The sequence below is a fragment of the Salvelinus sp. IW2-2015 genome, linkage group LG32 (assembly GCF_002910315.2).
Source record: "Salvelinus sp. IW2-2015 linkage group LG32, ASM291031v2, whole genome shotgun sequence".
NCBI classification, from domain to species: domain Eukaryota; kingdom Metazoa; phylum Chordata; class Actinopteri; order Salmoniformes; family Salmonidae; genus Salvelinus; species Salvelinus sp. IW2-2015.
Window position 1 is genome coordinate 32,934,242 of NC_036871.1, and position 26,539 is coordinate 32,960,780.

General features: G+C 44.3%; 1 protein-coding gene and 1 non-coding gene across 2 annotated transcripts; both read left to right on the forward strand.

Moving 5' to 3' along the window:
* The first annotated feature begins 2,624 nt into the window (after nt 1-2,624).
* On the forward strand, nt 2,625-2,696 carry trnae-cuc (transfer RNA glutamic acid (anticodon CUC)). The gene has a single exon. It is a non-coding gene; the product is annotated as a tRNA-Glu (tRNA).
* A 4,812-nt stretch (nt 2,697-7,508) lies between these two features.
* On the forward strand, nt 7,509-14,869 carry LOC111957271 (uncharacterized). Its single transcript, XM_070436665.1, has 10 exons — nt 7,509-7,596; nt 9,827-9,909; nt 9,994-10,160; nt 10,338-10,419; nt 10,499-10,604; nt 10,825-11,191; nt 11,292-11,430; nt 11,818-11,929; nt 14,004-14,079; nt 14,182-14,869. The coding sequence occupies exons 2-10, from the start codon at nt 9,834-9,836 to the stop codon at nt 14,278-14,280; spliced, it is 1,224 nt and encodes a 407-aa protein (XP_070292766.1). The 5' UTR covers nt 7,509-7,596; nt 9,827-9,833; the 3' UTR covers nt 14,281-14,869.
* The last annotated feature ends 11,670 nt before the right edge of the window (nt 14,870-26,539 follow it).

Sequence of the window (26,539 nt, forward strand, 5' to 3'; positions counted from 1 at the left end):
TGATGGACCTTAGAGAGAGAAAGACAAGGAGAATGTTGATGATATGAACATAATGTGTCAGATGCATCTCAATGGCCAAGCCAATTTATGCTGATGTGACCTGGGTCTAGTCAACCGGCCTCCAGATGGCAATAATTTCCTTTACATAGTTTGTTTCTGCGTCACAGATTATCCATTATATTGACCAGATACTCTAGTGGCCGCTCTAAAAATCAAAATAAATGTATTAAAAAATGGAATGCAGTCGGGAGGAGGCAAGATCAGGTGGGACCATTCTAGTCAATGAGAGGGCAGATATGCATGTGAACAACAGGCACAACGGTTTCCACTAGTTACACAACCACGTACAGTCAAAATTGGCTACATCGTAAAAAATCATGAAAACAAAAATATGCTTTTTGGTCTTAATTTAAAGTTAAGGTTAGGCAAATGTTAGCAGTGTGGTTAGGTAAAAATCACATTTTAAGAATATACATTTTAGAAATAGACGGGTTTATGACTTTGTGGCTGTGGTAAAAATGACGACCAGGCACAAACCCCGAAATAAAGTTTTTTTCTTCTGTTGAGTTGAGTTTATTTTTATTTTTACAGGGACAGTGCACATTAATCAACGTTTCAGTAAAAGTGCCGGTTTTAGCCAGCCGGCTAATTTTCGACCGCAGTCCCTGGGCAGGTTATTAAAAACAATTACAATATAGACAATAGCAACATAGAACAAGCAAGACATAGGCACATAGACAAGCAAGACATAGCATACAGACAGAGCAACATAGGACAAGCAAGACGTAGCATACAGACAGAGCAACATAGAACAAAAAGCAGCAAGACAAAATCTTGCTGCAGTGATGTCACGCGTCCTACTTATATCAGTACACTCTTAACAACCTAATCATTACGAAACATCTATTCAGTCAAAAAAGCAACACATAGCAAATAAGCCATAAATGTTTTGTGTTAACCAAATTAGACACTCATCAACCTCCATTCAAAAGTCCTCGCTTGGTGAGTGAAACAATTAAAAAAGCCACCTGCTAGAGAAGACAATATTCTGGGCCCAGTTATCCTTCTCGCTTTGTCTCTTCCTCTCTGTCTGCTTTCAACTGGAGTCTATGCAGCCGGCTATACACTCCTGTCATACCGGGTTGTACATACACTGAACAAAAATATAAACGCAACATGTAAAGTTTTGGTCCCACGTTTCATGAGCTGAAATAAACAATCTCAGAAATGTTCCATACCCACAAAAGCTTATTTCTCTCAAATGTTGTGCACAAATTTGTTTACGTCCCTGTTAGTGAGCATTTTAGCCTTTGTCAAGATAATCCATCCACTTGACAGGTTTTGCATATCAAGAAGCTGATTAAACAGCATGATCATTACACAGGTGCCCCTTGTGCTGGGGACAATAAAAGGCCTCTCTAGAATGTGCAGCTTTGTCATACAATACAATGCCACAGATGTCTCAAGTTTTGAGGGAGTGTGCAATTGTCATGATGACTGCAGGAATGTCCACCAGAGCTGTTGCCAGAGAATTCAATGTTAATTTCTCTACCATAAGCCACCTCAAACATCATTTTAGAGAATTTGGCAGTACGTCCAACCGGGCCTCACAACTGCAGATCACATGTAACCACGCAACCCCTGGACCTCCACATCCGGCTTCTTCACCTCGTCTGAGGGAATGGGGGGACGGGGTGCTGAGGAGTATTTCTGTCTGTCATAAAGCCTCTTGTGGGGAAAAATTCATTCCCATTGGGTGGGCCTGGCTCCCCAGTGGGTGGGCCTATGGCCTAATTACTATATTTCAATTGACTGATTTCCTTATATGAACTGTAACTCAGCAAAATCTTTAAAATTGTCGCATATTGTGTTCATATTTTGTTCAGTATAAAACATCATCCATTCAGGCTGCAAGGACGTAGATTTCCTCCTTAGCTAGCTTTAATGTTGAGTCGCCCCCCCCCCCAAAAAGTTGAAAAACATGTCTTAATAAAACACAATTTTCCACCGCCTGCTAGAGTGCATAGACTCCAGTTGGATGCAGATGACAAACAATGTAAAATTAATAATAATAATAATTTCTTCAATTTATATAGCGCTTTTCAAAGAATCTCAAAGCGCTTCAAAGGCACACAAAAAATACTAGTAATTTAGAAAAACAACATCATGAGATAGACAGTCATTAGAAAGTGAATGGCTTGACTGGTCATCTGAGGTAGGGTTCTTGTCAAGGTGTRTCGCTGTCTCTGGCTTTTCCGTAGTAGAACTGTCAGATGAAGTTTGAGCTATGCCATTGCAGTCCATGGACTCCGTAGTAGGTGGAATAATAGCGCCATCAGCCGGCCAGTTGGGTTAACCTTAGTCGTATGCGCACTTCATAACTGCATTAGTGTAGTGTAACTGTAGTGTAAAACGTACAGTATTAAGTAACGTTAGCGCGTGAAAGCATGGGTAGCAGCCTAGATAGATAGCTAACGTTAGCTTTCGTAAGGTGACACAAGCAAGTGTCAACTCCTGTCTGTTCCCCTCGCCAAAGCCAAATATCGACTTTTGTCAGCTACTGACCAAACTTGACATAGAATTGGTGACCGACAAAATATGTACTGTAGATTGTCTGAATGGATTCCCTGGTGGTCTAGTGGTTAGGATTCGGCGCTCTCACCGCCGCGGCCCGGGTTCGATTCCCGGTCAGGGAACATGTATTTTTCTATTTTATCCACTAGCCTGCGCACTCAATCAAAAGTACAGTATTTGCCTGCATGTAATAATTAAACAACACGTAGGCTTGCATTCCTCAACGTTGGGGAAAACTGATGGATATGTTTAGAAGGTTTGGTTACACCCCTTTGTTACAAATATTTTTGTTCAGTGTTTTTCAGCATGTTATAGCCTAGGGTTTACGCTTAGAAAAAAATGGTTAATTGTGGAAGAACAGGGTTCTACCTAGAACCTTCAACATCCTAAGAACTGTTTTTTGGAAGAAAGGGTTCTTTGATGATTCTTTGGAAGGCAAGAAGGGTTCTTTAGAAGGCAAGAGGGCTGCTACATAGAACCATACGGAAGTTTACATACACCTTAGCCAAATACATTTAAACTCAGTTTTTCACAATTCCTGACATTTAATCCTAGACAAATTCCCTGCCTTAGGTCAGTTAGGATCACCAATTGATTTTAAGAATGTGAAATGTCAGAACAATAGTAGAGAGAATGATTTATTTCAGCTTTTATTTCTTTCATCACATTCCCAGTGGGTCAGAAGTTTACATACACTCAATTAGTACTTGGTAGCATTGCCTTTAAATTGTTTAACTTGGGTCAAATGTTTAGGGTAGCCTTCCACAAGCTTCCCATAATAAATTGGGTGAATTGTGGCCCATTCCTCCTGACAGAGCTGGTGTAACTGAGTCAGGTTTGTAGGCCTCCTTGGTCGCACACGCCTTTTCAGTTCTGCCCACACATTTTCTATGGGATTGAGGCCAGGGCTTTGTGATGGTCACTCCAATACCTTGACTTTGTTGTCCTTAAGCCATTTTGCCACAACTTTGGAAGTATGCTTGGGGTCCATTTGGAAGACCCATTTGCGACCAAGCTTTAACTTCCTGACTGATGTCTTGAGATGTTGCGTCAATATATCCACGTCCTCATGATGCCATCTATTTTATGAAGTGCACCAGTCCCTCCTGCAGCAAAGCACCCCCAACCCTGTGCTTCACGGTTGGGATGGTGTTCTTCGGCTTGCAAGCCTCCCCCTTTTTCCTCCAAACATAACGATGGTCATTATGGCCAAACAGTTCTATTTTTGTTTCATCAGACCAGGGAACATTTCTTCAAKAAGTACGATCTTTGTCCCCATGTGCAGTTGCAAACCGTAGTCTGTTTTTTTTGGAGCAGTGGTTTTGGAGCAGTGGCTTCTTCCTTGCTGAGCGGCCTTTCAGGTTATGTCGATATATGACTCGTTTTACTGTGGATATAGATACTTTGTACCTGTTTCCTCCAGCATCTTCACACGGTCCTTTGCTTTTGTTCTGGGATTGATTTGCACTTTCGCACCAAAGTACGTTCATGTCTAGGAGACAGAACGTGTCTCCTTCCTGATCAGTATGACGGCTGCATGGTCCCATGGTGTTTATTCTTGCATACTATTGTTTATACAGATGAACGTGGTACCTTCAGGCGTTTGGAAATTGCTCCCAAAGATGAACCAGACTTGTGGAGGTCTCCAATTATTTTTCTGAGGTCTTGGTTGATTTCTTTTGATTTTCTCAAGCAAAGAGGCACTGAGTTTGAAGGTAGGCCTTGAAATACATCCACAGGTACACCCCCAATTGACTCAAATGATGTCAATTAGTCTATCAGAAGCTTCTAAAGCCATGACATAATTTTCTGGAATTTTCCAAGCTGTTTAAAGGCAAAGTCAATTTAGTGTATGTAAACTTCTGACCCACTGGAATTGTGATGCAGTGAATTATAAGTGAAGTAATCTGTCTGTAAACAATTGTTGGAAAAATTACTTGTGTCATGCAAAAAGTAGATGTCCTAACCGACTTGCCAAAACTATAGTTTGTTAACAAGAAATTTGTGGAGTGGTTGAAGAACGAGTTTTAATGACTCCAACCTAAGTGTATATAAACTTCCGACTTCAACTGTGTATCATACAGTATTTACCAGCATGTTCTACTGCAGGGTGATATTTAGAATTGTTTTAATATCTGGTTTTGCATGTACATTGATTGGTTGATACATTTTATGCTACACAAAGATAAATAACATATCTTTTTTAAACTAAACCAATCTGTTGGTAAATGCAGTAATTGCTTATTGGACCTGTTACTGAGATGGTTGTTCTAGTTTAGATCATTGAGGTAGTCTTTGTAGTCAGACTAAAATAACCCTGATAAAATGGTTATTGGTAGAACTCTTCGTAGCTGATTCTAGGCACAACCATTCATAGAGGGGCCTTAGGTAAACCATATACAGGAGATAATATTAATTCTAGCATCAAAAAGGGTTCGCCTATGGGGACAAACCAAAAAAGTGGGACACTTTCTGCATTTATGTCTTCTGTAAACTCTTTCAACATCTATCCAACATATTAGGCCAACACATGATACATTTCTGAAATCCTCAAGATGTTTCCTAATCACACAACAAAAACATTTAATGTTGATATATTACAATCTGCATGACACACCCATTTGTATACAATGAGGCAACAACATATTTTCAGTTCGCATTTGGTAGACTGGGACAGTAGGTTGGATAAACTGGGACACCGTTATTACCGGCTTAATTGTACCCCGATGACAATTAAATTACATTTTGTGTGATTAGGAAACGTCTGAGGATTTCAGAAAAAAATATCATATGTTGGGCTAATAAAGTGCATTCGGAAAGTATTCAGACCCTTTGACTTTTTCCACATTTTGTTACGTTACAGCCTTATTCTAAAATTGCTTAAATCGTTTTTTTCCCCTTCATCAATCTACACACAATACCCCATAATGACAAAGCAAAAACAGGTTTATAGAAATGTTTGCAAATGTATTAAAAATAAAAATCTGAAATTACATTTACATAAGTATTCAGACCCGTTACTCAGCACTTTGTGGAAGCACCTTTGGCAGCGAATACAGCCTCAAGTCTTCTTGGGTGTGACGCTACATCCTTGGCACACCTGTATTTGGGAGTTTCTCCCATTCTTCTCTGCAGATCCTCTCAAGCTCTGTCAGGTTGGATGATGGGGAGCGTTGCTGCACAGCTATTTTTAGGTCTCTCCAGAGACGTTTGATCGGGTTCAAGTCCGGACTCTGGCTGGGCCACTCAAGGACATTCAGACACTTGTCCTGAAGCCACTCCTGCGTTGTCTTGGCTGTGTGCTTAGGGTCGTTGCCCTGTTGGAAGGTGAACCTTTGCCCCGGTCTGAGGTCCTGAGCGCTCTGCAGCAGGTTTTCATCAAGGATCCCTCTGTACTTTGCTCCGTTCATCTTTGCCTCGATCCTGACTTGTCTCCCAGTCCCTACCGTTGAAAAACATCCCCACAGCATGATGCTGCCACCACCATGCTTCACCATAGGGATGGTGCCAGGTTTCCTCCAGACGTGACGCTTGGCATTCAAGCCAAAGAGTTCAATCTTGGTTTCTTCAGACCAGAGAATCTTGTTTCTCATGGTCTGAGTCTTTAGGTGCCTTTTGGCAAACTCTTGGTCACCTCCCTGACAAAGGCCCTTCTCCCCCGATTTGCTCAGTTTGGCCAGGTGGCCAGCTCTAGGAAGAGTCATGGTGGTTCCAAACTTCTTCCATTTAAGAATGATGGAGGCCAATGCATTCTTGGGGACCTTCAATGCTGCAAATAGTTTTTGGTACCCTTCCCCAGATCTGTGACTCGACACAATCCTGTCTCGGAGCTCTTCGGACAATTCCTTCGACCTCATATGGCTTGGTTTTTATTCTGACATGCACTGTCAACTGTGGTACCTGATATACACTACTGGTCAAAAGTTTTTGAACACCTACTCATTCAAGGGTTTTTCTTTCTACATTGTAGAATAATAGTGAATATATCAATACTATAAAATAATACATATGGAATCATGTAGTCATTTTTTTTTAAAACAAATCAGATTATTATGGTGTGGGGGTGTTTTGCTGGTGACACTGTCTGTGATTTATGTAAATAAGGTATTTCTGTTTTACATTTTTATTACGTTTGCAAAAATGTCTAAAAACCTGTTTTCGCTTTGTCAAGTGTGGGGTATTGTGTGTAGATTGCTGAGAAAAAAGTTATATTTAATCAATTGTAGAATAAGGCTGTAACGTAACAAAATGTGGAAAAAGGGGTCTGAATACTTTCCGAAGGCACTGTATGTTGGATAGATGTCTGAAGAGGTTACAGAAGAAAGAAATGCAAAAAGTATCCCACTTTTTCTGAATTCACTCAAATAACAGTACTAATAACAGTACTAATAACAGTACTACAAGAAAAAAGGAACAGGATATAGTACTACAAGAACAAGGACTTAGTAACAATAGTTTAGGACCAATAGTTTAGATTTTCTCTTGTCAGACCAATAAAAGGCACATCACCCTACTTGTATTGAATTTTTAACAAGCATTGCTATTGATCATATCTGAGATCATATCCACCTGGCTGAATTCCCCTAAGGTCATTTTGCAATCTTCTTCCTCCCTTCCTTGAAGAAGCCATTAGCCACTGACCTGATATAGCTGGATAGGTGAAAGCAAAGGGCTACGTAGGCTACATTATGGATCTTGGTGAAAAAAGTATGAATTCCATAGGTCGAGGGTTGGGTTAAATGCAGAAGACACACTTTGGTTGAATGCATTCAGTTGTTTGCATTCAACTGACTAGGCATCCCCTTCCCCTTTCCTATCACGTCAGAGCAGTTAGTAGGCGTGGCCTACTTCAAGGAAAGGAAGAAAGGCCCTGAGTGGCTGCTGTAGTTTCCTGTGTGTCAGACTTCCAGTAATGATCACTTTTAACTCCCCATGCCGTCACACTGTGTGTCAACACGCTTTCTTCTGACACTTAACGGCATCAAGACCAAACCAAGGAGTATATTCAGCGAAACACAAGCGGTATGTTACTTTTATCCTGATATAATGAGACCAAAATGTTTAACCTCTTTCCTACCTCTTTATTAAAACTTAAGACAAACACATTTTTTGTGCTTTGAACTTTTGACGTGTTCAATGTTAAGGGGCCAATTTAATATTTGTGTTTCTCAACTATCTTAAACCCATGAGTATATAATCCAGTTACTCCTAAACACTGATCCAAGATCAGTCTGGTAGGTACCCCCCTAATGGATATGGTGATGATTTGATGTTGTTAAGCTGGTCCTAGATGTATACCTCAGAAAACCTCTACAGCAGCTATAAAGCCCAGGGAATGACATGATAAAAAACTACTCCAGGCTACATTAGAATGTCTAAAACCTGATGGAAAGTATGTAGAACAAAAAATACTAAATATGTGGCCCTCTGTTGAATTTTGAAGTCCTAATGTGTCTTGAGTTGTTGCCTATCCGTGATGTAGAAGGACAGTTACATTTTTTTTTTCAATTTCTTTGGTGCAATTTTCACAATAATGTGATACATTTTCACAACTCTTGGTACAAAATTCTAAACTTTAAGCACATTTTTAATTGACTAAGTACAACACACAAAATCATACATTCACCTTTTCACCAAAATTAATCAGTGTTTTATCTAGAAATATGTTTCACATTGCAATACATGTTCATATAAAGTAGTTGCCTTTCACAATGCAATGCTCAAATTCATTTTAATATGATTCTCTTCTCATTTGCTAAATACGTTTTACTGTTAGTTAATCTCACTGCTCTTAATTGATAAACACTTAACGATTTGTTAAACCTATAGATTTTAAACTGGTTTTCCTACTAAAGATTTTGATAACTACATAATGAAAATGTATGTCTAAAGTAGAAACATATAAAGTATGATATATACTGTAATGTACTATTATGATTATAACTATTATGATTTTACTTCACAGTAAAAAATATATAAAAATAATCTGATATTGAAAATAATATACTGTATGTAACAAATGCATCCCCTATACAGTAAACCTGCATCCAAAAGGAAGTTGCTGCGGTCTTTTTGATACAGTACTGTAATACCGTAGTATGTCCCATTCACATAGCAGACGCTTTTATACAAAGTCACATACATTTTCATGTGACCCAAGTGGGAATCAAGTTTACAACTCTGGTGTTGCTAGTGCCATGCTCTTATGAACTGAGCCACATACAAGACCACTACAATACATAAGTACAATACAATACTGTAAGATACAATACAAGATTACAATAAAATACTGTCAAATACAATACATGGTTACAATACAGGTGAAGATGTATGATTGCCATCCTCATCGGGGCYGCAGTGTAGCCTAGTGGTTAGAGCGTTGGACTAGTAACCGAAAGGCAGTTAACAGGCAGTTAACCCACTGTTCCTAGGCTGTCATTGAAACTAAGAATATGTTCTTAACTGACTTGCCTAGTTAAATAAAGGTTAAATAAAATTAGCATACTGCCCTCCTCCAGCTGTTTTTCCACCAGGTGTGTGAATAATGAGGACATTTAATGCAATGTGGATYAGAACCTATGGCCAAAAGCTCAAGATAGGCTTAATGCAAACTACTGCCTGCTAAACATTATGTTTATTTAATTTGATTACAGTACACCTATGATGTAATTATATCTGAACAATACATTTATTTTTTGCATCAATGATTGTGAAAAATGTCTTCAATGATCACACCTTTGCAAGGATGGAAATGTTATGTTCAGTCAATTGTAATGGGAAGTGCAAGTATATTGCCTAATGTGAAAACAGTGTAATGTATTGTCATTTAATGTATTGTAGCATATTGCATTCAAAGGGATATTTTGAAACATGTATCGTGACTTTTTTTGCTATTGGATTAATTTGTTGTTAAAACAAGTACATTGAGAAGATATCATTATGTTGTGTTTTGGTGATTAAATCAATGTTTTCATGGTATTTCACAGTAAACTTATATTTTGGATCAATGGTTGTGTGATGAYAGAGGTCTTCAAAAAAAATGAATATGAMACTTGCTGCGTTACAAGTGTTACCAGTTTGGGGTTTTGCACTATGAGTTGTGAAAATTCACCTCACACTTGTGAAAATAGCACCAAACCAATAAAAAAACGAACTCTATGACCATATAAGCTCATCGGGTCTAAGTGAAACTGCTGAAGTGGTCATGTTTTTACCATGGTGTTATYTCTGTGTGTCTGTGTTTTTCTCCCAGGTTTGCAATGGTGCAATGTCTGGTGTTCACACTGCTCTGGGTCTGTGCTGTGGCACTGCATGCCCTTGGGAGTACAGAGAGAGGTGATTGATGAATGTGTGTTTGATCAATATCTATCTTSAATGTGTTTACCCTGCCTAACTGAGTTCTGTGTCTGTGTATGACAGTATCTCAAACGACTGAGCCAAGTGTCTCTATGACAGCACCGACGGCTGAGACAGTTACTTTAGGACCAGTTGAGACCCAAAGCCCTGATACACACACACACCAGAGCCTAGAAGAAGAACAAGAACCACTTCCCTCAGACCCCTGTCAGGATGACGAGTTGGATAAGGTGAGAGCCTTATGATAATCTGAGGCCTGTCTTAAAACAGCTCAGATTTACAGATTTTCTTTCTTTCTTTCTTTCTTTCTTTCTTTCTTTCTTTCTTTCTTTCTTTCTTTCTTTCTTTCTTTCTTTCTTTCTTTCTTTCTTTCTTTCTTTCTTTCTTTCTTTCTTTCTTTCTTTCAGAGGGTGTACCAGAGGGATTCTGATGGTGTTATGCAGCTGGTTCAGGGAGAGGACTACAAAAACACTTGCAACCTAGCAGACAGTAAGACACATGCACAAAGACACAGAGACACACTCACACAGGTGCACATGGATACACACACACTGAATCCTGTCTGTAGCTCCAGGTGAACAGGCCCACTGTCTTATCTACCCTACCAATCAACTCAACTGCTCCTGGAATTTCCATGGTCTCCCTAACGACAGCCAATCCTATGCCTCCGTCTTGTAAGCCCTTCCAACAATATCCAAGAAAATAAAAGTATTAACAATAGTAATAGTACAATCTTGTCAATTCATAGGTTATTACTGTGTAATTACCATTTTACTGTATATACAATGCTAATCTCATTTTAGTACATGACACCAACATTCAATCAAGGTGTTTGCTTTAAGCGCTGCTGTGTGTGTTTGTATGTGTGTGGGTGTGTGTATGTTTGAATATCAGTGTGTGTAAGAAAACTGAGAGAATCTCCAGTGTGGACTGTGTCACTGAGGCCATAGGAGGCCAAGGAGCCSAGGGAGGGACTGGTAAGGCTGACCGTGTGGTTGGACATGTGTCTGCTGGGTGCCAAGGCAGTGTGGACAACAGCGCCACCTCTGTGATCCTGACTTTCAACGTGTCATGCTCTGACGTGTGGGGCATCTACACCCATAAATACCAGACCAAAGATATTGATGTGCTATGCCCGCCCCCCAACATCAACCCATCCTGGGTCAGAGAGGGGGTTCTGCTGGTTAAGTGGGGTCTCCCGTCCAGCCGGTTACGCAACAAAACCAGCTGTTTCCACTACCAGCTACAGATCAATGACCAGGTAATTCTACCAGAGAAAGAGAGAGAGAGACAGTTGTGTGTGTGTGTGTTTAGCAGTGGCCCTATTTGTTAAGAGGCTGTGTGTATATGTGTATTGTAAGGTGAGGGAATTTAAGGGTGGACTGACATACAATGAGACCAACGCAGACCCCACACATTCACACGATGTGAAGATGAGGGTGAAGAAGAGTAATAGCTGCAGAGGATCTCAACACTGGAGCAGCTGGAGCAACACCACCAGTGAGTCTGCAGTCATCAATATTGTAATCATATCTGCTTGTCAAACTCAAAGTGCTAACTGAAGCAAAAACAATGACAGTAACATAGAAAATATCAAAATAATAAAATATGTGAGAACCACTGAATGCTTAACAGTGCTAAAAAACACATTTCACTGTCTTTTTCCATCTGCTTGTTATGTTTACACCAATGCGCGTGTGTGTGTGTGTGTGTGCTGTGTGTGGTGTGTGTGTGTGTGTGTTGTGTTGGTGTGTGTGTGTGTGTGTGTGTGTGTGTGTGTGTGTGTGTGTGTGTGTGTGTGTGTGTGTGTGTGTGTGTGTGTGTGTGTGTGTGTGTGTGTGTGTGTGTGTGTGTGTGTGTGTGTGTGTGTGTGTGTGTGTGTCAGAGGTGGCCCGCGTTTTGGAATTCCCAATCAGCTGAACTCTCTGGTGATCATTGGCATCGCTCTGGGAATACCCATGGTCCTCCTGTCTCTGCTGCTGCTGATTCGACTCCAGAGGTATTCTGTTGGGTTCATTCAATTTTATTCAGACGGCGGGAGAGAGAGAGAAATTGAGAGATGAAGAGAGCAGGAAATGGAGAGAGAGAGAGAAAGGGAGAGACCGAAGGTGAAACACTGAGAAATTGACAGAAGGAGTGAGAAGGATACAGAAATTGAAAGAGAAAGTGAGAGATGGAGAGAGAAGGAAATTGAGAGGGGATAGAACAGAGAGAAACACAGATACATTTACAAAAGAGAGAGAGAGAGAGAAAAAATAGAGAGAAACAGACAGACAGACAGACAGAGAGAGAAACAGACAGACAGAGAAACAGATAGAGAGAGAAACAGACATACAGACAGAGAAACAGACAAACAGAGAAAGATAAACAAAGAGGAAAGATTAATAGATTAATAGAATAAGTATTCATGGAATAAGTGCTGATGTGTTTGGTTTTAGTCTCTGACCACAGACCACACACATTTTCACTCTGAAACTGAACTTCCTTCAAACGAAAGGCGGAAAACACCTTTTATTCTTAGAAAACGAGAGAAAGGGGAAAACATAAATGATTCAGTGATTGCACAGTAACTGGCACAATACCCTCACCCAAAAAAATGAAAGGTGAAAATGTATTTTCCGTATGTTTAAAATACATATTTTCCYTACGTTGAAAAATACATATTTTCCAGACATTGAAATCAGGTTAATTTTCGGTTCTGAATGAACATTGAAAATACTTACTTTCCAGATATTGAAAATATATATATTCTATATATAGACTGAAAATATGTATCTTCCGGATGTTGAAATCAGGTGCATTTTTGGTTCTGAATGAAAGTTGAAAATATGTAATTTATAGACAGACAAAATCTGATTGATTTCAATGTCCGTGGACGTTGAAACCAAGGCCTGTCTGGAGCGCACCAAATCTGGACCAATCTGAACCGTCGGCGTCGGTCCGTGCTTACTGGGGTGTAGCCTACAGTGTTGCCTGAAATATTATTTTATGAATGCCCATCTATGTGGTAAGCATACCGTTTGTAAAACACCAAAGAAAGACGTCTGGACAGGACCAAAATAAGATGTCCAAAAGAATTTGACTCGTTCTTACTGGGGTGTAGCCTACCATGTCAGCCCCAATGGAATTTTATGAATGCCCATCCATGTGGTAGGCACACTGTTTGTAAAACAGGCCGTTGTATTGGCTTTATTAGTCCTGATTCCTGTGACTAATCAATTTGGCTATTTAAACTCTGAATATCAGCTACCCAACTTTATCAGAGTTATCGTGAGTCTATTTGCAATGAATTTACATAGCGGGAAATGCAGAAGTATTTTATTCTTCGCTATGATCAGCTTGTCAAAAATTTACGGATACACACTTGAAACCACCGATCATGACAATGGGGTGAAACTCCTGGACAACAGTTGTGATTGTCCATTCCATGCAGTCCATTGTACTTTGACCTGTCCTATTTTAAGGATATGTTGTTTGTTAACATGACAGCACATTTTTTTCTTTGATTGAGTGCCATTTAGGTTAGGTTATTTTATCGGAGAAACCTGCATGATGTAAAAGTGTCCGTCTCATTACATTGTCATACATTTTATCTCCAGCCTGTAGGCTACAGAAAAGGCCACATACTCTTTCTACCATATCCCATATCTGCTAAATTATTTGTTAGATCATTTTTTTGATGCAACGTTGGTAGAGCAACGCACCGATTTGTCTCCCCAACAGCACCCTGGAGAGGAATGGACAAGCTAAACATTTTGCGCCCCTGCCTTTGACAAAGTGGGCACCGCTTATCACAGGGCGGCATCAGCGCTCACTTAAAAAGCCCATATGCCACTGGTTGAGAGAAATTGTRGTTTTCGGGCAGAATTATGTGAGGTTTTAAGTGTTGTTGTTGGAGGTGTGTCTTGGTCAGTTTAGCTCCGAAAATGCTGCACTCGTCAACCTGCCGCCGTAGGCGGCAACCTAATCCTGCCTAATGAGCGGGCCGGCTGTGGCTATGGTATTAGTGGTGTTATTCCCTGGCTGCTGACTGACTGTGGTGTGTGTGTGCGACTGTGTGTCTGTGTTTTCAGGGAACGTCTGTTTCCCCACATCCCTGGMCCCCCACTGAAGATTAAACACCTCTTGGAGAGAGACGACCAGTTTCAGGTGAAAAAAACAAACACACACACAGCGACAAAACATTTGTTATGTTTACTATCATATCATAACCCCTCTCGTGGAGCTAAAACAAAACTTTTCTCCCTTCAGGTTGTACAGTTTGTCCCTCAGGCCCTGCAGTCCAAATTTGTTGAGGAGATCACAGTGGTGGAGGAAGTTAAGGAAACACCTGTGAATTTGGCCAGTTAAACAAGATGGCCTGTTTAAAGCCCAATCATCATAGACTGTGTAAGGGCCGATCTGTAAGGAGGATCCCCTTAGCAGATGCAGTCATTACCATTTGTTAATACCTATCCAATCCTTTCAAGAGTGGATGCTAGTTATTGACATGCATTGTTCTTACATGCTTATTAGTGTCTACTCAATGAATTGTTCTAATGTGCTCAGCTTCTACCAGTGTTGTAGTACTCGAGACCAAGACCAGTCCAGTCTCGAGACCACATATTGGTCTTGTCTTGGTGTCAGCTACATTCGTACTCGGTCTTGACTCGGTCTCGGACAGTGAGGACTSGTCATTTCTTCCCTAGACCAGCGGAGTAAAAAAACTCAAACATATACACTCCTTTCTTGAAACATTATCTTACAACCTTTATCTTTTATAGACATGTTTARGTAGTGGTGAACCTATAGGACTTCAGTGTGTGACAGGTTCGTGATTCTGAAAGGACAGCAACCGTAATACCAGAGACTCATGTAGGAGGGTGCACTTTTAGTAAAACACAAAGGGACAGTGGTGTAGTGGAGTATACGCAGGTATAAACCGTATACTCATTTTTTTCAGTGGGCATTGCCTATACTCACTTAATCCCTATTGATGCGTATAAAAGTAGTGTAGWGGAGGCAGTGGCGACCCGTCATTAAGGGCAGTTTTTGAGTCCCACCTGTTTAGCAGGGGTYTGCCTGTTTTGCATGTTATTTTGTCATTAATATGTGTCACATATCAGTTTGAAAAAAATMATTGAGTTAATAAAGCTTCATACAAACATGGTCTTTTTTTGCTTTCTTGAATAAGGCAGCTCTAAAATGCAGATGTTTCAACTTAMCTCAGTGCTTTCTGTGGTGGTGGGGCAGCCAGCGGAAAATACTGAGCMTAGGGGTTGGTAATGTTCTCTTGTTGCGCCTTGAAAGTATGACTCAGTGTTCTGTCACTCATGGGGACACCACGTCACGGCAAAATTCAAGCCCCRTGGGTGCTGCCATAGAGTTACATTAGAAGTGCCCATCCAYTAAGGCTCAAGGTCATTGGCCACAGATAAAATGATGTCAAATCGTTATATCTACCATAGCTTTGATTGGATGGATCATGTCAACATCATACTTTCTAAATCTTAGCTAGCAAGCTAGCTGTCACGTTCTGACCTTAGTTCCTTTTTTATGTCTCTATTTTGGTTTGGTCAGGGCGTGAGTTGGGGTGGGCATTCTATGTTTTGTTCTACGTTTTGTATTTCTGTGTTTGGCCTGGTATGGTTCCCAATCAGAGGCAGCTGTCAATTCGTTGTCTCTGATTGAGAACCATACTTAGGTAGCCTGTTCCCACCTGTGTTTGTGGGTAGTTGTTTCTTGTTTTGTGTTGTGTCACCTGATAGGACTGTTTCGTTTTTCGTTGTGTCACCTTTGTTATTTTGTATTTCAGTGTTCAGTTTAATAAATTTAACAATGGACCGTACCACGCAGCATTTTGGTCCGATCTTTATATACCTCATCAGACGAGGACGAGATTCGTTACAGAACTACCCACCAAAAAAGAAGGACCAAGCAGCGTGGTAAGGAGGAGCAGCGCGATCTGGAGAAATGGACATGGGAGGAGATATTGGACGGCAAGGACCCTGGGCACAGGTCGGGGAATATCGCCGCCCCAAAGAAGAACTGGAGGCAGCTAAAGCTGAAGTGCGGCGATATGAGGTAAGCAGCGCAACAGGCACGAGAGGCAGCCCCCAATGTTTTTTTTTTGGGGGGGGCACACGGGAGATTGGCGGAGTCAGGCGATAGACCTGAGCCAACTCCCCGTGCTTACGGGAAGAGACGTAGTACTGGTCAGCACCGTATTATGCAGTGAAGCGCACGGTGCCAGTACGCGCTCATAGCCCAGAGCGCTATAGGCCAGCCCCCGCAAGTGCCTGCGAGAGTGGCATCCAGCCATGGCGTATTGTGCCGTCAGCGTGTTTGGTCTCCGGTACGCCCGTTTCGGCCCAGGGTATCCTGCGCGGCTCTGCGTGCTGTGTCTCCGGGCGCTGGGAGGTGCAGTGCGCCCTATGCCTGCGCTCTGTCCGTGCCGGGCGAATGTGGGCATTGAGCCTAGGGAGAGGTGCGAGTGGTATGCACCAGATCTCCAGTGCTCCCCACAGCCGGTTCAACCTGTGCCTGCACTCTGGAGGGTCCCGGCTAAAGTGGTATCCAGCCTGAGGAGTGGTGCCAAGGCTGCGCACCAGAGGCTCCAGTACTCCCCACAGCCCGGTCCATCCGGTGCCTCCTCCACGCACCAGGCCTCCTGTAGGTCTCCCCAGCCTGGTGGTCCTGTGGCAGCCCCACGCACCAGGCTGTCTCTCCGTCTCCTCCCTCCAGGTTCTCTTCTCCAGTCCGGAGCTGTCGAGCCGCCGTCAGTCCGGAGCTGCAGAGCCGCCCGTCAGTCCGGGCTGCAGAGCCGCCCGTCAGTCCGGAGCTGCCAGAGCGCCCGCCTGTCCGGCGCTGCCAGAGCCTCCCGCCGTCCGGCGCTGCCAGAGCCTCCGCCTGTCTGGCGCTGCCAGAGCTCCCGCCTGTCCGGCGTGCCAGAGTCTCCCGCCTGTCCGGCGCTGCCAGAATCTCCTCCTATTCGGGCCCGCTGTAAGGGTCCCCAGTCCGGGGTCGCGGCGAGGGTCGCCACTCCAGAGGCGCCACATAAGTGGGCCAAGACTAAGGTGGAGTGGGTCTACGTCCGCCCAGAGCCGCCACCGCGGTGAAATGCCACCCAGACCTCCCCTATAGGTTTCAGGTTTTGCGGCCAGAGTCCGCACCTTTGGGGGGGGGGGGGGGGGGTACTGTACGTTCTGACCTTAGTTCCTTTTTTATGTCTCTATTTGGTTTGGTCAGGGCGTGAGGTGGGGTGGGCATTCTATGTTTTCGTTCTATCGTTTTGTATTTCTGTGTTTGGCCTGGTATGCGTTCCCAATCAGAGGCAGCTGTCATTCGTTGTCTCTGATTGAGAACCTAATACTTAGGTAGCTGTTTCCACCTGTGTTTGTGGTAGTTGTTTCTGTTTTGTGTTTTGTGTCACCTGATAGGCTGTTTCGTTTTTCGTTGTGGTCACCTTTGTTATTTTGTATTTCGTGTTCAGTTTAATAAATTTAACATGGACACGTACCACGCGTGCATTTTGGTCCGATCTTTCATATTCTCATCAGACGAGGACGAAGATTCGTTACACTAGCGTCATGTCAATGATTCTAGTCGATCTGGCAATCTTTTCAATCTTGTCATAGGGGAAGAGAAATTATAAGAGAAATTTAGTAAACGTATTAGTTTGCGTCATCAGGTTCAAGTGGTTATCAGTCTTGGAGCATAACATTACACCTGAGAGTTGGAATGCAAATTCAACAATGAGTGTTTGAGGTATCAGTGGCTAACTGCAAGCATTGCAAAGCAATCATTAGCCTGCTATTCAGTGGAGTGGGTTTAAGGGTCGCTTTTCCAAGCTTATTTGGTATTTGGTATTTTATTAGGATCCCCATTAGCTGTTGCAAAAGCAGCAGRTACTCTTCCTGGGGTCCACACTAAACATGAAACATAAAACAGAATGACATACAGTAAGACAGAACATCATTAGACAAGAACAGCTCAAGAACAGAACTACATACATTTTAAAAAGGCACATGTAGCCTACATATCAATGCATACACACAAACTATCTAGGTCAAATAGGGGAGAYGCGTTGTGCCGCGAGGTGTCGCTTTATCTGTTTTTGGAAACCAAGTTTGCTGTTTGAGCAATATTAGATGGAAGGAAGTTCCATGCAATAAGGGCTCTATATAATGCTGTAAGTTTTCTTTGTTCTGGATTTGGGGACTATGAAAAGACCCCTGTTGGCATGTCTGATGGGATAAGTGTGTGTGTGTCAGAGGTATAAATTGACTATGCAATCAATTTGGGATTTCAACACATTAATGTTTCTTATAAAAAGAAGAAGTGATGCAGTCAGTCTCTCCTCAACTCTTAGCCAAGAGAGACTGGCATGCATAGTATTAATACTAGCCCTCTAATTACAATTAAGAGCAAAACAAATTATCAATGAATCTACCAGGTACAACTCCAAATCCGTAAACACGGGCACCTTCATAAATGTCATCCTAACTAACTCGCCCTCCAAATACACCTCTGCGGTTTTCAATCAAGATCTCAGCGATCACTGCCTCATTGCCTGCATCTGTAATAGGTCTGCGACCAAACGACCACCCCTCATCACTGTCAAACGCTCCCTAAAACACTTTCTAGCCTTTCTAATCGACCTGGCCGGGGTATCCTGGAATGACATTGACCTCATCCCGTCAGTAGATGATGCCTGGCTATTCTTTAAAAGTGCCTTCCTCACCATCTTAAATAAGCATGCCCCATTCAAAAAATGTAGAACTAGGAATAGATATAGTGCTTGGTTCACTCCAGACCTGTCTGCCCTTGACCAGCACAAAACCATCATGTGGCGTTCTGCATTAGCATCGAATAGCCCCTGTGATATGCAACTTTTCAGGGATGTTAGGAACAAATATACACAGGCAGTTAGGAAAGCTAAGGCTAGCTTTTTCAAACAGAAATTTGCATCCTGTAGTACTACCTTAAAAAGTTCTGGGACACTGAGCTAGTCCATGAGAATAAGAGCGCCTCCTCCCAGCTGCCCACTGCTCTGAGGCTAGGAAACACTGTCACCACCGATAAATCCACTATAATTGAGAATTTAAACAAGCATTTCTCTACGGCTGGCCATGCATTCCACCTGGCTACCCTACCCCGGTCAACTGCCGGCACCCTCCACAGCAACCCGCCAAAGCCCCCACCATTTCTCATTCACCCAAATCCAGATAGCGATGTTCTGAAAGAGCTGCAAAATCTGGACCCCTACAAATCAGCCGAATAGACAATCTGGACCCTCTCTTTCTAAAATGATTGCATAAATTGTTGCAACCCCTATTACTAGCCTGTTCAACAGGTACTAGCCGTATCATCTGAGATCCCAAAGATTGGAACGCTGCCGCGGTCATCCCCTCTTCAAAGGGTGTGACACTCTAGACCCAAACTGCTACAGACCTATATCTATCATACCCTGTCTTTCTAAGGTCTTCGAAAGCCAAGTTAACAAACAGATTACTGACCATTTCGAATTCCACCGTACCTTCTCCGCTATGCAATCTGGTTTCAGAGCTGGTCATGGGTGCACCTCAGCCATGCTCAAGGACCTAAACGACATCATAAACCGCCGTCGATAAGAGACATTACTGCGCAGCCGTTATTCATCGACCTGGCCAAGGCTTTCGACTTCTGTCAATCACCACATTCTTACTGGCAGACTCGACAGCCTTGGTTTCTCAAATGATTGCCTCGCTGGAACACCAACTACTTCTCTGATAGATTCAAATCAAATCAAATAAATCAAATTTTATTAGTCACATACACATGGTTAGCAGATGTTAATGCGAGTGTAGCGAAATGCTTGTGCTTCTAGTTCCGACAATGCAGTAATAACAACAGTAATCTAACCTAACAATTCCACTACTACTTACACACACACACAAGTGTAAAGGGATAAAGAATATGTACATAAAGATTATATGAATGAGTGGTGGTACAGAACGGCATGGCAGATGCAGTAGATGTATAGAGTACGGTATATACGTATGAGATGAGTACTGTAGGGTATGTAAACATAAAGTGGCATAGTTTAAGTGGCTAGTGGTACATGTATTGCATAAAGATGGAAGATGCAGTAGATGATATAGAGTACAGATAATACCATATGAGATGGTAATTAGGTATGTAAACATTGTATTAAGTGCATTGCTTAAAGTGGCTAGTGTACATTTTACATAATTTCCATCAATTCCCATTTTTAAGTGCTGGAGTTGAGTCAGTATGTTGGCAGCGCCGCTAAATGTTAGTGGTGGCTGTTTAACAGTCTGATGGCCTTGAGATAAAGCTGTTTTTCAGTCTCTCGTCCTGCTTTGATGCACCTGTACTGACCTCGCCTTTGGAGTTCAGTGTGTCAAATCGAGGCCTGTTGTCCGGACCTCTGGCAGTCTCTATGGGGTGCCACAGGGTTCAATCCTCGGCCGACTCTCTTCTCTGTATACATCAATGATGTTGCTCTTGCTGCTGGTGATTCTCTGATACACCTCTACACAGATGAACACAATTCTGTATACTTCTGGCCCCTCTTGGACACTGTGTTAACTAACCTCCAGACGGCTTCAATGCCATACAACTCTCCTTCCGTGGCCTCCAACTGCTCTTAAACGCAAGTAAAACAAATGCATCTATTCAACCGATCACTGCCCACACTGCTCGCCCGTCCAGCATCACCACTCGGACGGCTCTGACTTAGATACGTGGACAACTACAAATACCTAGGTGTCTGTCTGGTTAGACTGTAAACTCTCCTTCCAGACTCACATTAAGCATCTCCAATCCAAAATGAAATCTAGAATAGCTTCCAATATCGCAACTGTCACGTTCCTGACCTGTTTTCTCTTATTTTTTTATGTGTTTAGTTGGTCAGGCGTGAGTTGGGGTGGGCATTCCTATGTTATGTGTTTCTATGTTGGTTAATGGGTTGCCTGATATGGTTCTCAATTAGAGGCAGGTGTTTTACGTCTCCTCTGATTGAGAACCATATTAAGGTAGGTTTGTTTCACATTGTTTGTTGTGGTGGTTGTCTTCCGTGTCTGTGTATGTTTGCACCACACGGGACTGTTTCGTTTGTTCGTTTCGTTTGTGTAGTCTTTTCCTGTTCGTGCGTTCTTCGTGTTATGTAAGTTGTTTGTTCAGGTCTGTTGACTTCGTTTATTATTTAGTAAATTCTCAAGTGTGTTTAGTTTTCGTCTTGTTTAATAAATCATTATGTCTAATTACCACGCTGCGCTTTGGTCCAATCCCTACTCCTCCTCTTCCAAGCGAAGAGGAGGAGAACGGCCGTTACAGAACCACCCACCAAACACCGGACCAAGCAGCGTGAGTAGAGCAGTGGCCCACTACACAGGAATCCTGGACATGGGAGGAAATACTGGAGGGAAAAAGAGACTGGGCTTACATTGGGGAATATCGCCGGCTCGTGAGGAGATGAGGCAGCGAAAGCCCAAGATCGGTGGTATGAGGAGGCAGCACGGAGGCGTGGCTGAAGCCCGTGAAGAACCCCAAAATGTATTGGGGGGAGGCCTAAGGGTAGTTGGCGAGGGCAGGTAGGAGACCTGCGCCCACTTCCCATGCTTACCGTGGAGAGCGGGAGTACGGCAGACACCGTGTTACGCAGTAGAGCGCACGGTCTCCTGTACGTGTGCATAGCCCGGTGCGGTACATACCAGCTCCTCGTATCGCCGGGCTAGATTGAGTATTGAGCCGGATGTCATGAAGCCGCCCAACGCATCTGGCCACCAGTGCGTCTCCTCGGGCCGGCTTACATGGCACCAGCCTTACGCATGGTGTCCCCGGTTCGCCTACATAGCCCGGTGCGGGTTATTCCACCTCCCCGCACTGCGTCGGCGACGGGGAGCATACAACCAGGTAAGTTGGGCAGGCTCAGTGCTCAAGAGAGCCAGTACGCTTGCACGGTCCGGTATATCCGGCGCCACCTTCCGCCCAGTCCAGTACCACCAATGCCTACACCACGCACCAGGCTTCCAGTGCGTCTCCAGAGCCATGTTCCTCCTCCACGCACTAGCCCTATGGTGCGTGTCTCCAGCCGGGTACCACCAGTTCCGGCACCACGACCAGGCCTCCCGTGCGTCTCAGAGCCTGTACGCATGTTCCTTCTTCCCGCACTCGCCTGAGGTGCGTGTCTCCAGTCGTACCACCAGTTCCGCACCCCGCACCAGGCCTATAGTGCGCTTCGAGAGTCCAGTGTGCCCTGTTCCTTCTCCCCCGCACTCACCTGAGGTGCGTGTCCTCAGCCGGTACCACCAGTCCGCGGCACCACGCACCAGGCTATGGTGCGCTTCGAGAATTCCAGTGTGCCCTGTTCCTGCTCCACGCACTAGCCTTGAGGTGCGTGTCTCCAGTCCGGTACCACCAGTTCCGGCACCACGCACCAGGCCTACTGTGCGCCTCAGCCGCCAGAGCTGCCCGTCTGCCAAGCGCCGTCAGAGCTGCCCGTCTGTCCGAACGTCAACGCTGCCGTCTTCCGAGCCGTCAGACTGCCCGTCTGTCCCGAGCCGTCAGAGCTGCCGTCTGTCCGAGCCGTCAGAGCTGCCGTTGTCCCGAGCCGTCAGAGCTGCCCGTCTGTCCGCGAGCCGTCAGAGCTGCCCGTCTGTCCCGAACCGTCAGAGCTGCCCCGTCTGTCCTGAGCCGTCAGAGCTGCCCGTCTGTCCCGGAGCCGTCAGAGCCGCCGTCTGTCCCGAGCCTGCAAAGCTGCCCGTCTGTACTGAGCCTTCAGAGCTGTCCGCCAGATAGGAGCCGCTAGAGCGTCCGCCAGACAGGAGCCGCTAGAGCCGTCCGCCAGACAGGAGCCGCTAGAGCCGTCCGCCAAGAAAGGAGCCGCAAGAGCCGTCCGCCAGACAGGAGCCCTAGAACCTTCCGTCAGACAGGATCAGCCAGAGCCTTCCGCAGACAGGATCAGCCGAGCCTTCCGCAGACAGGATCAGCCAGAGCCTCCGCCAGACAGGATCAGCCAGTGCCGTCCAGCCATGATCCTGCCAGAGCCGTCAGCCAGCCATGACCAGCCAGAGCCGTAGCCACATGACCAGCCAGCCGTCAGCCAGCCATGACCAGCCAGAGCCGTCAGCCAGCCATGACCAGCCAGAGCCGTCAGCCAGCCATGACAGCCAGAGCCGTCAGCCCAGCCATGAACGCAGCCAGAGCCGTCAGCCAGCCATGACCAGCCAGAGCCGTCAGCCAACCATGACCAGCAGAGCCGTCAGAGCCAGATCCGCCAGAGCCAGCCATTCAGCTCCGCCAGACCAGCCAGCCAGGATCCGCCAGAACGCATCTGCCAGTCCGAGCTGCCCCTCAGTCCGGAGCTGTCCCCTCAGTCCGGAGCTGTCGTCCCTAGTCCGGAGCTGTCGTCCCTCAGTCGCGAGCTGTCGTCCTCAGTCCGGAGCTGTCCGTCCTCAGTCCGGAGCTGCCCCTCATCCGCAGCTGCCATCCTTCAGTCCGGGCTGCCGTCCTTCAGTCCGGAGCTGCCGTCCTCAGTCCGGTGCTGCCCCTTATCGGTGCTGCCCCTTATCCCGGTGCTGCCCCTTATCCCGGTGCTGCCCTTATCCGCGGTGCTGCCCTTATCCCGGTGCTGCCCTTTTCGGGCTGCCCTTGTCCCGGTGCTGCCCCTTATCCCGCTGATGCTCTTATTTAGGTGGTTTATTTGGAGGGTGGTCATTGGGAGGGGGCTACAAAAGCGGGGTTTTGACTATGGTGGGGTGGGACCCGCCACCGACGCCGCGGGTGACCGCCGCACAGTCGCACCTGAGCACCGGGACAGATGCCCACCAGACCCTCCCTAGAACTTTATGCTGGTGCGTCCGGAGTTCGCACCTTGAGGGGGGGTTATGTCACGTTCCTGACCTGTTTTCTCTTATTTTTGTATGTGTTTAGTTGGTCAGGCGTGAGTTGGGTGGGCATTCTATGTTATGTGTTTCTATGTTGGTTAATGGGTTGCCTGACATGGTTCTCAATTAGAGGCAGGTGTTTTACGTCTCCTCTGATTGAGAACCATATTAAGTAGGTTGTTTCACATTGTTTGTTGTGGGTGGTTGTCTTCCGTGTTTGTGTATGTTTGCACCGCACCGGGACTGTTTCGTTTGTTTCGTTGTTTGTGTAGTCTTTTCTGTTCGTGCGTTCTTCGTGTTATGTAAGTTCGTTTGTTCAGGTCTGTTGACTTCGTTTATTATTTTGTAAATTCTCAAGTGTGTTTAGTTTTCGTCTTGTTTAATAAATCATTATGTCTAATTACCACGCTGCGCTTTGGTCCAATCCCTACTCCTCCTCTTCAAGCGAAGAGGAGGAGAACGGCCGTTACAGCAACAAAGCATCCTTCACTCATGCAGCCAAACATACCTCCGTAAAACTGACCACCCTACCGATCCTCGACTTCGGTGATGTCATCTATAAAATAGCCTCCAACACTCTACTCAACAAACTGGATGCAGTCTATCACAGCGCCATCCGTTTTGTCACCAAAGCCCCATACACACCACCACATTGCGACCGTGTACGCTCTCGTTGGTTGCCCTCGCTTCATACTCGTCGCCAAACCCACTGGCTACAGGTTATCTACAAGTCTATGCTAGGTAAAGCCCCGCCTTATCTCAGCTCACTGGTCACCATAGCAGCACCCACTGTAGCATGCGCTCCAGCAGGTATATCTCACTGGTCACCCCCAAAGCACAATTCCTCCTTTGTTCGTCTTTCCTTCCAGTTCTATGCTGCCAATGACTGGAACGAACTGCAAAAATCTCAGAAGCTGTAAACACTTATCTCCCTCACTAGCTTTAAGCACCACTGTCAGAGCAGCTCACAGATTACTGCACCTGTACATAGCCCATCTAAATTTAGCCCAAACAACTACCTCCCCTACTGTATTTATTTATTTATTTTTCTCCTTTGCACCCCATTATTTCTATTTCTACTTTGCACATTCTTCCCCTGCAAATCTACCATTCCAGTGTTTTACTTGCTATATTGTATTTGCCTCGCCACCATGGCCTTTTTTTGCCTTTACCTCCCTTATCTCACCTCATTTGCTCACATTGTATATAGACTTATTTTTCTACTGTATTATTGACTGTATGTTTTGTTTATTCCATGTGTAACTCTGTGTTGTTGTATGTGTCGAATTGCTATGCTTTATCTTGGCCAGGTCGCAGTTGCAAATGAGAACTTGTTCTCAACTAGCCTACCTGGTTAAATAAAGGTTAAATAAAAAAAAATACATTTTGCCACTCTGTTCTGGCCAGCTGCAGTCTTCCCTTGCAGCACCTGGACCACACGACTGGACAATAATACAAGATTAGATAAAACTAGAGCCTGCAGAACTTGCTTTTGGAGTGTGCTGTCAAAAAAGCAGAGCATCTCTTTATTATGGCTAGACTCTCCCCACTTTTGCAATTAGGTGCGGGCTTAAGGGTTAAAAGGATAAACATTCAACATTGGCCATCCTGTCAATCCAGCATTACTTCTGCCGCTTTCAAATTAACTAGAAACTCGGAATTGGAAAATCTCAGACTTCAGTGACTTCAAGACAACTGGGAACTCGGAACTGAAAAAGTGCATTTTGAATGGTCATCCAACTTGTAATTCCAAGTCGGCACTCTGGCCTCTTTCTAGAGCTCCGACCTGAAGATCACTGACGTCATGATTCAACCTTGTTTTTCTCCGAGTTCCTAGCTGTCTTGAAAGCACCATAAATCCAGAGAATGAAAGACTGATGACAAAGTCTGATGACAAAATTTGCCCACGAAGGACCGCCGCGCCACTTGGTTCATGTGAGCATAGCACAACAAGGTGAGTCCAAAATGTATTGTACGCTGCTCATAAATTATGTATAATGCCAGGGAGATATGTATATTGTAGTTAAGAAAGAAATAGTAAGTGTATGTTGTGTAGTAAGCTGTTTGTAGCCCATGTGCCTCACACTTTTCCCTCATAACTTAGCATACTGTTCTGACCTGGTGGTGCACATTTAGCCTATAGCCTGTTTTAGAGAATACCATCATCGAATATTGTAAGAGCTTTCATTGTCTGCTTATATGTCCCCTTTATTTATCTACAGTTCTGACTTGGTGTATAGGGAGAATCTGTAGAACAGCCCATGCTCTGAATTCTGTCGCTGTACATTTCAAAAGTGCTGAACAAATAATTATATTGACTATGTCCGTCCTAGCTCGCTRATTATTGTCTTAATCGAAATTACGAATTGCCTCTTATTTGCTCGTTGTCCCCTTATGCCATAGTTTGTACATCTCAATTGTCAGTAGAAACCAAATTTGTTTAAGCAAGTCAGCCATATCAGGTATGTTTTTTTAAAAGGCAGTAAATGAGGCTGAAAGAACTGTTTCGCTTCCAGACAAAGCTCCGCTGATAGCCAGGTGTAGCAGTGTGAAATGTAGGGGAAGGGTTGTAGAGATTCAAAGGACCATGAATATAATAAGAAACATTAGGTGCTGGCTTAAGGCCTGTAGCGATGTCAGGTCAGAACAAGAATAAGGTGGATGTCCAGGTTAAGAGGAGTTTAATGGAAGAAGATATCCACATTCACACACACATCGCACACACATCTGACCACTCA